Source organism: Siphateles boraxobius, unplaced genomic scaffold (assembly GCF_051911475.1).
Source record: "Siphateles boraxobius isolate OS27281-9 unplaced genomic scaffold, OSU_SipBor_1 135, whole genome shotgun sequence".
Taxonomy (NCBI): Eukaryota; Metazoa; Chordata; class Actinopteri; order Cypriniformes; family Leuciscidae; genus Siphateles; species Siphateles boraxobius.
The window spans coordinates 855,001-870,313 of record NW_027508739.1 but is presented as its reverse complement, the minus strand read 5'-3'; the positions used below and the strand labels follow the sequence as shown (position 1 = coordinate 870,313).

Below are 15,313 nucleotides of genomic sequence, written 5' to 3'. Positions count from 1 at the left end.
AGCATGCAAAAAAATCCTTTGCTCTAATCCAGTCTGCAGCTCCCAATTCAGTGAGGATTACAGGGAGGGTAAAACACAAACCCCTGCTCTCTATGTATCTGTAAACCCATGCATTCTATGCATATTCTATGCATCTCCTAAAAACACAGATGCAGTGCTGAAGGAAACCCGTGGATCGGCATTATAACGGTGCTCAGCGTAGCAACGCCTGTAAACAATGCATTCCCACATCCGGGGCGCATCTTACCTTGCAGCTGCTTGAAACGCCCCTCGAGCTGGTTGTAGTTGAAGGGCATTTGCGCGGGGAAGCTCGGCTCCTGGTAAAAGCCCTCGGGGGCCCCGGACTCCCACTCCAAATCCATGATCCCTGACCGAGAGGGAAACTATTTCCAGATTCCTCCCAGAAAACCACGGAATGAGAAGGAACAACAGCGGGAAAAGAAGACGAAAAGCTCCAAGAGGCTTATTTCTGCTCCTCTTTAAAATCAAAGATATCCAAAGAGCAAGAGGTTTGCCCTGAAGGACACATGCATGCTTGTTCGTCTTCCCATTCAAAAGAAGCGTCTCCCCCCCAAAAACTCCAGCACACAAACGCCCCTCCTCCGGTCACACACTCAGACTCAGAGGATGGCTTGCCCACACACTCCTCGACCTGCTCTGAATCTGCAGGAGTCAATGGAAGGGTTTCTGAGAGACTCCTTTAACGGAGCAGAAGAGGAGGGCAAAAGGGTTGTAATTTCACCAGCCAGTGTGTTTGCACATGATGTCACCACCTCATTACAATGAAAGAGGAGGAGGAGGAGAAGACGGGCCGTACCAAGTCTCCGGGTAAGATGGGGGAGGAGAGTGAGCAGGAAGTAAGCTCATTTCCATGCATTGTTATTTAAAAGTCATGCAACACAAGCAAAGTCGCATAAGAAATGCGGAATGGCGTTTTTGGAATGTTGGACTAACTTGCATCCTGCCTAAAATTCCATTTGCCTAAAATTCCGTTTGCTTAAAATTCCGTTTGCCTGAAATTCCATTGGGCTCCTCCTCTTGTGCCCCCCCCCCACACACACACACACACACCCCCGCCGTCCATCTGTTTGCAAGGTGAGGAGAGACTCTGCCATGAATGCAGACTTTGAACTACATCTCAAAGTTTGCCTATTGAATTGCACTCCGCTGTAAAACAAACATCTGCTGTAATTCCCACTCAGGAATCTCACTCACACGGCTACGTCAGGAGTTGTAAAGATCCAGGACACACAGACAAACTGTGATGATGGCAAACGCTCACGTCTGCTTTTCGTTACGGGTCTTAAACATGATAAAAAAGCAGGATTATGCAAAGGCCCTCAACGGTGAATTAAAAACCACACTGAGAAAGAAAAGGATCATGGGATATTTACAGGCACCTAAGGAGTGTTTTTATGAGAGTGGAGCGCTGATATGAAACGCTGCATGAAATGTTATAAATCAAGCAATAAAATGCTGGTTTGTTTTCTGTCAGCAACAGTGTTCCTGCAACAAATCAAGCATTTGTTTTTGCTTACTGAAGAAAAATTCTCTTTTCTTTAGAATTCCAGCAAAATTTGCTCATTGACATTTAGAATAAAACCATGAATGACAGGCTAATGTTTGTTTATGTTTTATTAATTTAATGTGTTTTTGTCCTTTTTATTAGTTTTTTATCCTCTTTTTATTTCAGTTTTAGTTTTAGTAATTTTAGTACTTTAGCTTATTTCAGGCAACATTTATAATCCCAATTTCTATTAACATTTTTATTGGAAAAATAAGTTGCACTTTATTTAACAATACGTGCACATACTTAAAAGTACTGGTTAATAATATAAGTTAATATAACTACATTGGTTAAGGTTAAGTTCAGGGTTAGTACCTAGTTATTACCCAGATACTGTAATTACTATAATAAGTACATAATATGTAGTTATTATAGAACAGGGCTGTAAAAATAAAGTGCTACCGAAAAATAAAAATGTAAAATGTTCTGCTCTCCATTAAAAAGTATTAGGCTTTACCATAGTAGAGTGATGTGATATATACAGTATATATATAGATAAGCATATTGAATGAATGCTAATATACTATTATTTACACAGTACGCCATGGTATTTAAAAAAATAATCAGTGAAGTAGCGTCTCTTTCCACAAGACAGCATCCTCAAGGAACCATGAGATAAGCTAATGTGACCAAATGTGTCCCATGATCCTGTATTTCCAAATGAAACAAATGTTGAATTCTTCCTCAGAGTGTCTAGCGTGGGATCGAGGCCTGAGGGTGTTGCGGTGGATCTGGGCCCGCAGTGAGAGGGATATTTGTGCAGAGACACAGTCATTGTGTCATTTTGAAGTCACAAGACGTCCACGTGTCCTCAGCGCGCTTAATTCACCTCCGTCTGCACTTCTGTTCTCTGTCACAAGTGTGTGTGACTCTCATAGCCGAAACCATCGATACACAGCCCACGAGTCTGGGGTTCTGGTGTACACACTCACTGTTACTCTGAAGACTCAAACCTTCAGTGGAATAATCTGAAGATAATCGGATGAATATATCAGCAAATGATGGGAAACGTGTGTGTGTGTGTGTGTGTGTGTGTGTGTGTGTGTGTGTGTGTGTGTGTGTGTGTGTGTGTGTGTGTGTGTGTGTGTGTGTGTGGATTTCCATTCATTCCCATTCGTTTCAAAGATAAAAGTATTTTAAAAATATATTTTTTTAAAAATTAAAGCATATGCATATTATATTATATTATTTGAAGATATATATTAATAAATATTTTAACAGTAAAAGCCGGAAAAATGCGACGCCAAAATAAAGGGAAAAAAACATTTATACATTTTATAAATGTAAATTTATTTTTATAAAAATATAATGATAAAAATATTGTTTTTAAAAGATAAAAGCATATTATATGATATTATATAACATTACATAATAATAAATATTTTCACAGTAAAAGCCCAAAAAATGTGATGCCAATAAAGGGGAAAAATAATTTATACATTTTATAGATTTAATTTTTAATTATTTTAAAATATTATATTTAAAAGATAAAAGCATATTAAATTATAATATTATATTTTATAATATTATATTATCTAATGATATACTGTATGATGATAAATATTTAAAAAATAAATGCCCAAAAAATTTAATGCTGAATTTAATGCCGAATTTTTTTACATTTTATATATATATATATATATATATATATATATATATATATATATAAATAAAATGTAAAAAAAATTATATATATATAATGTAAAAATTTATACAATTAATTTATAAAATGTAAAAATTAATACAAATTTTGTATTTGAGAATTAATACATTTTTGTATTTCCAAATGTTTTATTTGTATTTATATATATTTATATTTATTTATAATGTGAATCTCTAGATATGGCTAAAATATTTGTACATTTATGGATAAAATGGTCAAATCCCTAACCCTTGTCGAACAGCATTAAATGGAGCATCTGACATGATCCAGTCTAGTCTAGATAATCCACACGAGAGGAACAGGCCTCAATAATGGATTCATATCACATGATCTTTCCTAATCAACACCAGTATTTCTACATGAATATGACGAGAGCTGATATCTCTCACCGTGAACACTGAGCCGCATGAACGCAGATTTCCCACAAATGCATTTCAGATGTGTTGTTTTTCTCTCACAGAGGGATAAACGTATGTAACTGCTTGTTTCTGCTGGCGCTGAGACAATCGCTCCTTTGGCAAGTCAATGAAGGCAACATTTCACATGATGCTCCACTGTGATCTTATAAAAATGTACTTTCACAATCCCACAATTCCAGAGAGATTCGGTTGTAACGCAACACAACTGCTCTTATTCGACACTGAACTCAAAAGTGCTGAGTTCAGCAAAGCCAATAATGTCTGGATAATGTCTGGATACAGTGTGTTTCTAAGTATGCTGATGATCTAATGCTTTCGTAAAGCTATAGTGGGGTGATTTTACAGACATCTGGCCGAGGAACTCAGGAAAGGAAGGATAGCGGAAGGACAGGGGGTTTCCTTTCTTTTATTGTTCAGATGAACAACCATACAAACACGCAAAACCAGGACATTCCATAACTCAAACTCCATCCCACAATTACATGAGATGAAACTGTTCTGGGAAACATGGATATTTCTCTTGGTATATCAGGCTGGAGGCAAACAAGGAATGTGATCTAAAAAATAAAAACCAGGCCATCGAGATCTCAATATGAACTCAGACATTTCTCATCAAATGATCTGTTAGCATCCATATTTTCTATACTTTATGTCAACTCTTGACTCATTGTAGTTGTTGTAGGAATTTTAGGAGACGAAGTTAAGAACTAGATAAAAACCCGCCTGAGTACGAGACATCATTTGTGCGTGAGGATGAAGAGTTTAGAGACGAGCAGCCGTCACTCGAGGAGAACCACAGCCGGATCATTTATTTTTCACGACGACCGTCAATAATTTAGATGCTCGTGTTTCATTGGTGGAATACTAGTCCGCTGCCCCACAAACCAATACGTGACTGAACCCTGAGTGTGTGTGTGTGTGTGTGTGTGTGTGTGTGTGTGTGTGTGTGTGTGTGTGTGTGTGTGTGTGTGTGTGTGTGTGTGTGTGTGTGTGTGTGTGTGTGTGTGTGAAAGTGTAGGAAACCAGGCAACTCAGAGGAATTAATTATTCATGATGACAGCATTAATTCTATCTAGGTAGAGATATTCATCCATCTATCACTCTATCTATCTGTCCATCATCCATCATCGATCAATCAATCTATCTATCTATTTGTATATCTCTATCTATCATCCATCTATTATCCATCTATCACTCTATCTATCTATCTATCTATCTATCTATCTATCTATCTATCTATCTATCTATCTCTATCTATCATCCATCTATTATCCATCTATCACTCTATCTATCTATCTATCTATCTATCTATCTATCTATCTATCTATCTATCTATCTATCTATCTATCTATCTATCTATCTATCTATCTGTCCATCATCAATCAATCAATCAATCAATCAATATGTGTCTATCTATATCTATCTATCTATCTATCTATCTATCTATCTATCTATCTATCTATCTATCTATCTATCTATCAATCAATCATCCATCTATCACTCTATCTATCTTTCTACCATCAATCAATCAATCAATCAAATCTATATATCTCTATCTATATCTATCTATCCATCATCCATCACTCTATCACTCTTTCTATCTATCTGTCTATCATCAATCAATCAATCTATCTATCTATCGATCTGTCCATCCGCCTGTCAGTCTGTCCATCTGCTTATAATAATGGCAGAGATCATTGAGTTAACACAAATCATAAAAGTTTGAGCAGTTTAATAAAATAGGCACAAACGTCTTACAAAATGCAACCGAATTAAACAAAGTGTCAGAATCAATCTGTAATAAATCCCACACATGCTCATGTTTAGCATAATAATAACACAATTAAAGGGGTGTTTTCCCTCAATCTGACGCCCCTGTTGGGATGGTTGATGTCCCTCAGTTCCTCGAGCACCTGGTCCACATTAGTGAGGAATGCCGGAGATTCCTGACGGATCAGACCTCTGGGAGTGAGATATCTGACTTCCCATCCGAGCCCATGACAGCGTGATGAGACCGCAAAGATCACAGCGAGAGCAAACACAATCCTGCTTCTATTTAAAAGAGACTTTTACATCCTCTGAAGAATATATGAGGTTTGCTTACCAATGCAAAACAGGCTGCAGTATTGCTGAGTAGATTCTGGCCCAAGTCAAAAGCAAAATAAAAGTCATAATAAAAATGTGTGCCAAAATATTCAGTACTTCCTCCTGCAACTCTTGATCTCAAATTTAATGGCTTGTTTAGAATGAAAACTCACAGATGTCACTAGTTTGTAATTTCCATGCCAGTGATCCACCAAAAGTTTCGCAACTGTAAATATTTAGCTTTTTTCCATGTTCATCTTCCTTTAGTGTTGCTGTTCGCGTGTTGCTATATCACTAGCCGCGTTTCCATTACCCTTCAAATTGCGCAAATTGAAATTGCGAATTGAAAATACACCACAATTGAAACACGTCAAAATCGCAAAAACTCTCATTTATCGTAAACAAGTTTAAACAAGTAAAGAAAAAAAAAGATATTTCACAAAACTGCAATGGAAACAGTTTTTGCGCATTTACAGTCACCTGACGTAGATGACGCGGTGTGTTTGGACAGAATACGAGACTGAGTTCTTTATTAAATTCATAAAAGACAGAAGAATGACAGGAATACTGGATTCTAAACCTCACAGAAATGCCACAATCAAGATCTCGAAGCAGAAATGAGGAGAAACACCCAGAAACTCCTCATATGAGCCGCTCTCAGTATAAGAGTCTTTCCTGGCCATTAATGCTTGGATAACACACACACGTCTCCTTCGATTAATAATAATGGCCAGTGCAGTGGCTGAGATATATATAAACCTACCAAAGTCTATCGCCATGATTTTTGGAATGATAATCGCGCGAGGAAAAAATGAAAGTTTAGTCGCATAACATCGGTTAATAGAAACGGCCTCATTTCGCAATAGATTTTTGTCGACATTTAGAAAAAAATCGCAAAAAGTTTTGCGCAAATCTGTAATGGAAACACGGCTAGTCTCAGTGTTTCTGAACTCCCTGAAACGCCTCCATTGTAGTCTTGAGTTTCTTCCGGGAACGAACACGTCACAATAGTGATGGGCGGATCGATACGAAGTATCGTTATATCGATACTGACGTCGAGAATCGAAAGTATCGATACTCAAATAAAAATATCGATACTACAGTTTTTGGTTTTTTTTACCAGTGATTTTGTTTATTTGACAAGAAATCTAATGTGTACAATATGCATTGAATTGGATGAATAACCTATGTTAGTGAATAATTGTGTAGTAGAACCACTTCCCTGCTTATCTGAACTGAACACGCAAATGCTGCAAGTCAGAACCAATCAATCACAGAGAGCGTTCACACACTGCCAACAATGCATTCAAACCATATTGTCATTAGATAGATCAGTGATTCAAACAATGCTTAACAGAAGACAGAAAAATATATGTTTGAGCTATTTAACAAGAAAACAAATTGTAGCTTTGTGCAAATTTGTGCAATTAAATTGTTTTAAATTCAATGTTAAAAGTTCATACTGATGTTCTATTCTGTAACTAATTTTAATATAAATCATACACTGTCAGAATAAAAAGGTTATATTTTATTGGTGCAACAGCCTGCCACTGGCAGTCCCTTATGAATATTAACATTACAGTGACCATAGTTCAAATAGGCCTATAATATTTTATAGATTTCCATGGTTACCACTACAAGTAAACATATTAACCATGTGTAAATAAAAATATAATCTAATAAATTCCAATTAAGGCATATTGAATGTTAAAATGCCTTTCTAATATAATGTTTAGTGGCTATCATTAACCATTTTAATCTTAGTAATTCAATAATTTAAGAAATTTTCAAATTTAAATGTTCAGTTTAGAGGTATCGTATTGGTATCGGTATCGACGATACTGGCCTTGAAAGTATCGGTATCGTATCGAAAACCAAATAAGTGGTATCGCCCATCCCTACGTCACAATATTCCTCATTTAAATAATTCATACGCAGAATAAAGGGGCGGGGCCTGGTTGAGTTAGTTAGTAGTGTGTTAAACTGGCGGTTATGGAAAGGGGCGGGGCATTTCCCAAACACACTCAAAGCGCTCGACCAATCACATCACACTGCTCCAGCCGACCAATCAGAGCACAGTGTGCTTTTCAGAAGGAGGGGCTTCATAGAGACAGGAAGTAAACAGAGCGTTACTGACAGACTGGGAAGAGAGGAGCCGCAACAATGGAGAATATGAGGAAAATAATCAACATTCAAGCAGGAAAAACTGTTCTAGTAGAGCACAAAAACAATACTTTGTAAAATAACATAATATGGCCTATTTAAAAAAATAGGTGTATCTCTTTCTTGAGCATAATTCCTGCTCCCATGATACAGAATAAGTGGGAGAGAGCAAGGGTTGCGTATGCTCTGCTGCCCAGGAATGCAGGAAAACACAATCACGTGAAACCTAGATGCTTTACTGGAATGCTGGGGACTTTTTACAACTCCAGAAATGGTTTGTGGGTTTTGGCAACAAGAGAGAGAGGAAGAGATTTTATATTTTTGTTTTATGTTCCATCTTCTTTATCCCTGAAGTTTCTAAGTGAGTCTGAGGGAGAGCGAAGCGTCTGTTTAAGCTCCACCACCCCGAGAGAATATGAGAAAACTCTCGACTCATAAACAACATCACACCTCTGTAAACACAGCAATGCAAACGCATGATGCTTGATGGAAAACAGCAGAGGGAAATATGCAAGGTCATCCACGGTCTTACGAGAATAAATTATATAAAGAAAGAAATATAACGAAACCCCACAGAGAGAGTTATGGAGGGGTTGAGGAGGTGGAACGACGTGGAAGTCTTTAAATATTATGGAAGTTTATACTGGACTTTTTGCATTTTGTTGTCTTGCATTTCCAAGTTTAAATCTTGCTATCCCCCCCCCCCCCCCCCCTTAGAATTGTGAGATATAAACTTGCAATTGTGAGGATTTTTTTTTTTTTGTAAAGAAATGAATACTTTTATTCAGCAAGGACACATTCAATTGATCAAAAGTCCCAGTAAAGACATTTATAATGTTACAAAAGATTATATTTCAAATAAATGCTGTTCTTTTGAACTTTCTATTCATCAAAAAATCCTGAAAAAATAAATCTATCACGGTTTCCACAAAAATGAAACTCTTTTTAACATTGATAATAATCATAAATGTTTCTTGTGCTGAAAATTCAGCTTTGATCTCAGGAATAAATTACACTTTACTATATATTCACATAGAAAACAGCTGTTTTACATTGCAATAATATTTCACAATTTTCACTGTATTTTGATCAAACAAATGCAGCCTTGCTGAGCAGAAGAGACTCTTTCAGACTTGCTGACCCCAAACTAATATTTTTACATATATGTCTACATGTCATGATGGAAGCAAGGAACAAAGCAGCCGATGCTTTATCATGCACTTACAATTTCAGTGTTTTAATGAACTTTTATGACAAAATAAGCATCTATTGACTAATGGCAATTTCAGACTTTTTCCAGAAAAAATCCATTTAGGATTATTATTCATCAAATGCTCTACAGAGTGTCTAAGTACCCTACAAAAAAGCATTTAGTTCAACACAGGTATATTGTTTCTATAGGAACTCAACTCATGAATAAATCATCGTCAATCTCCATATTGATTTTATGTAAGGTACAGTTTCCCGTACGTTGTTCTGTGGGCTCGAGGGTTTCGCTGTGAATCTGAAATGGTGTGGGAGCTTCAGAAAGAGCAGATAAAGTGTGAACTTACGCCCACTTTCTTTCTGCCACAGATCTCCTACGCACAAAATCACTGCATGGCATGTGCGAGCGAGTGGGCGTCACATTATCGAGCTATTCAAACCCGAAAACACAGAATAGCTGACAAAAAACACTTGATAACCTCTCTTATTGTTCCTCTCAGTCAAGCTCTGAAACAAGGTCATGTTGGTCTGTTTAACATCATCACCGATGGACACTATACGGTAAAAACAGTTTAATTTACGGTAAAATAACTGGCAGCTGTGGTTGCCAGAAATATACTGTAAAAAATACGGTAGCAATTTTAGGTTTTACAGACTTAACTTAAATTTACAGTAAAAAAACGTATTTCATTATCTGATATAATGTTAATTTACCAACCTATTGAAGTACTATATCAAGTGCTATATAGGCACTGGAATGCACTCCCTCCAAATATCAGAGATACACAGATTTTACGTATTTTTAAATCTCATTTAAAAAAATCATGACTTTTTTTTCTTTTTTCTTCTGTGTGTGTTGTATTTTCATTTGTTTTTTCTATTATGTAAAGCGCCTTGAGAAGCTGCTTTAAAGGCGCTATATAAATAAATATAAAGTTATAGATAAAGTTATTATTATTGTTACTAATTTTCCATTGTAATACACTGACAGTCACCAATCACAGTGATGATGAGAGTCACATGATGAATCAAAGCTCATAACAGACAGCTTTATATATAGTAATATATAGAAGCTGCACAGTGTCATTCACTAAACAATACCATCATGGTCACAAATTATACTTTAAAAATGCAATAAACATTAATTTAACAACATTAAATGTAACATAAAACCCTAATGTACATAACTGATTAGAAAAAACTAAGAGAAACTATGAAGAAACAGTTATTTCAACAAAAATACATCAAATGTGAAGTGTCACGCAGGGAATTGTGGGAATTCCACTGTAAATTTTCACTTCCAAAAACGGTATTTTACTGTAATGTACGGTTAGATCTATCACAGTTATTCACCCTATATAGTACCGAAACTTTCTGTTAACCAATTAACAGTTGTAGCATTGTTACGGTATTTTACTGTTAAAATCCCGATAATGTTTTCCAGTGTAGGTTTGTGATTCCCACTCACCGGCTAGAGCCTTGATGCGAGAGCGCTCGAATAACCGGGCCGAGCTGTTCTCATTGTCCCATTCGTCCTCCCAGCGGTTGTTCACGCTGTCCGGGTATTGTTGCTGGATTTCCATGTGCTCGAATTCTGCGGCTACTGTCGTCATCCTGACCTCTGACCTTTCGGCTTTTCACCGTTCACACTTCCTCATGGGCGGCTTCCTCTGAAGCCCTGCTGAAAGAGACAGAGGGGTCAGAGGTCATTATATTTAGGATACATCACGGACAGACAACCAATGAACCTTTACTCTTTTTTAATCATATTTGCTCCACTGATTATAGCAGAATATCAGCTGGATTCTGTAATAAAGAGGTTAAACTGAACTAAGAATCAAATGAAAATATTCAATTAGTTAACGAGAAACATTTGCAACCCATTTTACATCTGCAGCATTTATATATATACAGTATATATGTGTGTATATATGAATAAAATAATACATATTGTCATTAATATGTTAGAATTTTTTGCTATTTTTTCTGGTTCATAATCTAATAAAAAGATGTATATATATATATATATATATATATACACACAAATTTTTTAGATATTTAATCAGAAAAAGGAAAGGAAATAAGGAGGGACAAAATATCACATTTAATGATTAAGATGATTAAAAAAAATGTTTTAACTATACAGATTTTTTCAGTTTTATTTTTATTTTGTATTTTACTTTGAAAAAACGTGCACTGATAAAAAAATAAATAAAGATCGCAATAAGACACGGAAAGTGTATCATGAAAGTAAATCAAATATTGACTTCAAGTTCAGTCTAAAAAATACTGTGTTGTTTCAACCCATGTTTGTGTCAAATATGGACAAACCCAACTGTTGTGTTAAAAAATGTAATTTAAAAATTTAAACCAATGGTTGCGTTTGTCCATATGTGACCCAAACATGGGTTGAAACAACCCAGCATTTTTAGAGTGTTGACTTTAGTTAAAACATGCATCACATCCTGCAATATACACTCAAGTAAAACAACTGTGTCTTCAAGTGTGTTGTTTGTTACCAGTGACTCTGGGAAAGTGTGTCTGACTCTGAATGAGACTTTAATTGTTCATCGGCTCTGCTGACCTTTGCAAAGAGACAGCACTTATTTATTTCCCATCAACCCCTCCTCTCTCTCCATCATCCACCACCCTGACTCTGATGCACATCTGTGTGCTTTAAGGACAGACTGCCACCTATTGGACAACCCTGAGATCTGCCCACCCGTAATAACTTACCCAGAATCCCCGGACCAGCACAACCATTCGAGATAACGCACAGGCCACTGCCAGAACTACGATAACACAAGTTTTTCAATGAATCCCAAATTTTCCGGGTATTTTTTTGGAGCGGATGCCTGCTTTATAATAAATCTATTTCTCTTTCTATGTAGATTTTATATTCATAAATGTAATTATTCAAATTGTAAACCTATTTTTGAAATATTCTTACTAGAGATAAAACATTATTTACTTACAATTTCACTCTCGCCCAACAAGAAAGCTCTCAGAACATGTTTTTTTTTTACTTTACATTTTCTTTCATTTTTATTTATTTGTATAATTCCCTCTTCTTTCCTTTTCTTTAAGGTGACTGTCTGTTTTTACTCGTCGTTCATGTTTTTGTTTTGTTCTTTACTCTTTCTATTGGAGTCATTCTTAACTATTGTGATGCTCTAATTTTGTTGTACCATAGTGTATAAATGTTCAACTAAAGCATTTAAACAAAAGAAAAGGAAAGAAGAGGGAATTACACAAATAAATAAAAATTAAAGATTAAAAAATGATGTAGAACTACATTATTACATTATTAAACCTTTTGAAAGCTCAATGTATAATAAGATTATAAGGAAAGATGTCTGGAGTTTACCAAGTAAATACTGTCTCACCAATAAAGTTTAAGAAGTTACATATTAGGTTATTCATTTGATTTACCCAAGTAGTCTCAAGATTTTTTAGAGACATGGAGAATAAATGCGTCTTCTGTAACTTAGAAGAAGAATCAATAAAACATTTATTCTTTGAATATGTATTTACCCAATTGTTTTTGGATTGATATTGAATATTTAAATTCACAAATCTAAGGATTTGACTATCTGGTAAAGATATTTTTGTTATATAAAAATAAGAGTTGAGAGCAAAATTTGGTGATTAACTTAATAATTATGTAATGGAAATATACCTTATAGACAAACAGAAATTTACTAGTAATACACCTAACATTACATTATTTAAAATTGAACTTAAGCGTTACATTGAGGCCCTAAAAGATGCAAAAAATAAAAAAGCAAAACAGATTTATTTAATTCTTTTTTTTGTAATTTTTTTGTAAGTTATCCCCTTTATAATTTTTTTCTATTGTTTCCTTTGATGCTATTCTGAATCTAATAGATAATAGTTGAATACATTGTGATCCTCTCTCTATATATATATATATGTTGTTATTGTTCTGTTATGCTACAATAATAAAAAAAAAAGTAAAAAAACAACAACAACAAAAACCGAGTGGCCCTAAAAGATCAGGGGGGTTATGATGCACAACAAGTGCGCCAAACAGCACAGAAACACCCTGAAATCCAATGCTTTTCACATGAAAACGTTCTCTTTCTTATATAGCATCAGGCTTGGTTTGCATGCGGTCGTTCTCCTGTGAGATGCTCTTCTTAAACACCTCCCACACTAAACCCGCGCGCCGCTAAAATCTCACAGCGGCTCTTGTATGCATGGAGCGTTTCTCAAACAAACGGAGAGTTTCCAGGGCATTTCTGTAGTGCGAGTAACACCCGTGTCCCAGAAACTGCTAGTTGCAGTCGGCTAAATATAACTGTGCCGCTGGGACGGGCTTCTGGAGAGCCGAGAGATTCGGGTTCGGATTGAGTAGCTACTCGAGCAGAACGTCAAACAAAGAACAAGATGACACAGAAATCAAGGGCAAATGCTGAATACTAGCATACGACTCTTAGGCCTACAGTTTCTGCCATAGAAAGATATATAAGACTATTTTTTGAGTGTAGCTTGAAGTGAGATAATGGATGGGTGTGTGATTCGATTCATAAGCTTGCGATTCGATTCAAATCTTGATTCAATATCGATTCATTTGGCTAAATATCAGGAAGGACAATCTCTCAACTAATGCTGTGAACATAAAAGGAAACCTGGTATTATTATTATTATTATTATTAAAGGTTAAAATGAACAACTTCTTATAGCCAACATGACACACGTCAATAAGATGTTGTGTATGTTTCAACATTCCTTCTGATGTTCATTCATGTTTATTTGGTGCTGTAACTAATAGTAATAAAATTGAGCTATAGATCTATTTACAACATGCATCTATTTTTCCTCCATTGTGTGAAATGAGGACTTTTATCAAGCTATCGCCTCCCAAAAAACAATAATGGTGTTTGCCATTCAAATGTATTCAAAATAATATGTATCACATTAACATAGCTCTTATGAAAGTGTTGTGATAGTGGTAATACTATAGTACTTTGATACTGATTTATGTACCATGGCATTTAAACAACAATTGGTACCATATCCAAAATATCATAGTATTTTCCTTTAATTACTGCATTTAAATAGGCTTTTAAATTATAAAGAATGACATAATGGTAATGTCCACAACATGGTATTTCTATTTTATATTAGTATAGATGTGCTATAAAATCTATATAAGGTACTTCAAAGAATACTAGGTACATGTGCATTTAAAGTGTACATGTCCAAGTACAGGTGAAACTCGAAAAATTAGAATATCGTGCAAAAGTTATAATTTTGATGATTATGGCGTACAGCTTATGAAAAACCCAAATTCAAAATCTCAGAAAAATTAGAATATTACATGAAATCAATAAAAAAAGGATTTTAAATACAGAAATGTCGGCCCTCTGAAAACTATAATCATGCATATGCAATAGTTATATACCCTAAATATATTAGTTTTTAATTTCACCTTTTAATTTGAATTACTGAAATACATGAACTTTTGCATGATATTCTAATTTTTCGAGTTTCACCTGTATATTAATTGTATTCATACACCATATTAATGACACCATAGTGTTTTTCCATAATATGTTTTTTTATGGCATGGAACTATATAATATACATTTATACAAAACACACATTGACACACAGTTAAAATCAACTTCTAAATGCACATTGTATTTAAGGATTGACCCAAACTTGTGTATCTGAAGTAAACGCAGTGAAGTAAAGCCGGTAAAGACAGCGGGAGACGTTCTCATGTCAATATGTCAGCTGGACTGATGGGTTTGTCTGGCTCAGAGTATTGATTTCCCAGCATCTCTCAGATACAGTAAGTGAAGCGAGCGTCTGTCATCGGCATTACCGTCCTCTCTGACTTTACTGTATTAAACACAACACAAAAGCCTACGCAACCTGTCTTTGCAACTTTACATTGATATAAACAGTTCATCTTACAAAATAAAAGTACTGTGGTTTTAGCATATACACCATGGAAATACACCATATAGAACAGTATCTACATTTTTTCCTTTACACATGATGCTACTGTAAGTTTTTGAGATATACCACAGTAAAACCAAATAAATACAATGGTATTTGTACATGCTAATCGATTAGTGACATGGTATACACACACACGCACGCACGCACGCACGCACGCACGCACGCACGCACGCACGCACGCACGCACGCACGCACGCACGCACGCACGCACGCACG

The 15,313-nt window shown here is 35.5% G+C and overlaps 1 protein-coding gene across 3 annotated transcripts in view; it reads right to left on the bottom strand.

Annotated features, from left to right (window-relative positions):
* sptbn1 (spectrin, beta, non-erythrocytic 1) overlaps positions 1-15,313 on the bottom strand; it is a 139,024-nt gene that overhangs the window by 89,341 nt on the left and 34,370 nt on the right. The window contains exon 2 of one of the 3 annotated variants that reach the window (XM_077229794.1): positions 10,572-10,784. In XM_077229794.1, coding sequence (XP_077085909.1) covers positions 10,572-10,716 — 145 coding nt within the window. In that variant the 5' untranslated portion in view covers positions 10,717-10,784. Of the gene's footprint in view, positions 1-247; positions 752-10,571; positions 10,785-15,313 lie in introns of those variants that run through there. The other 2 variants (XM_077229795.1, XM_077229796.1) reach the window with 2 other exon arrangements.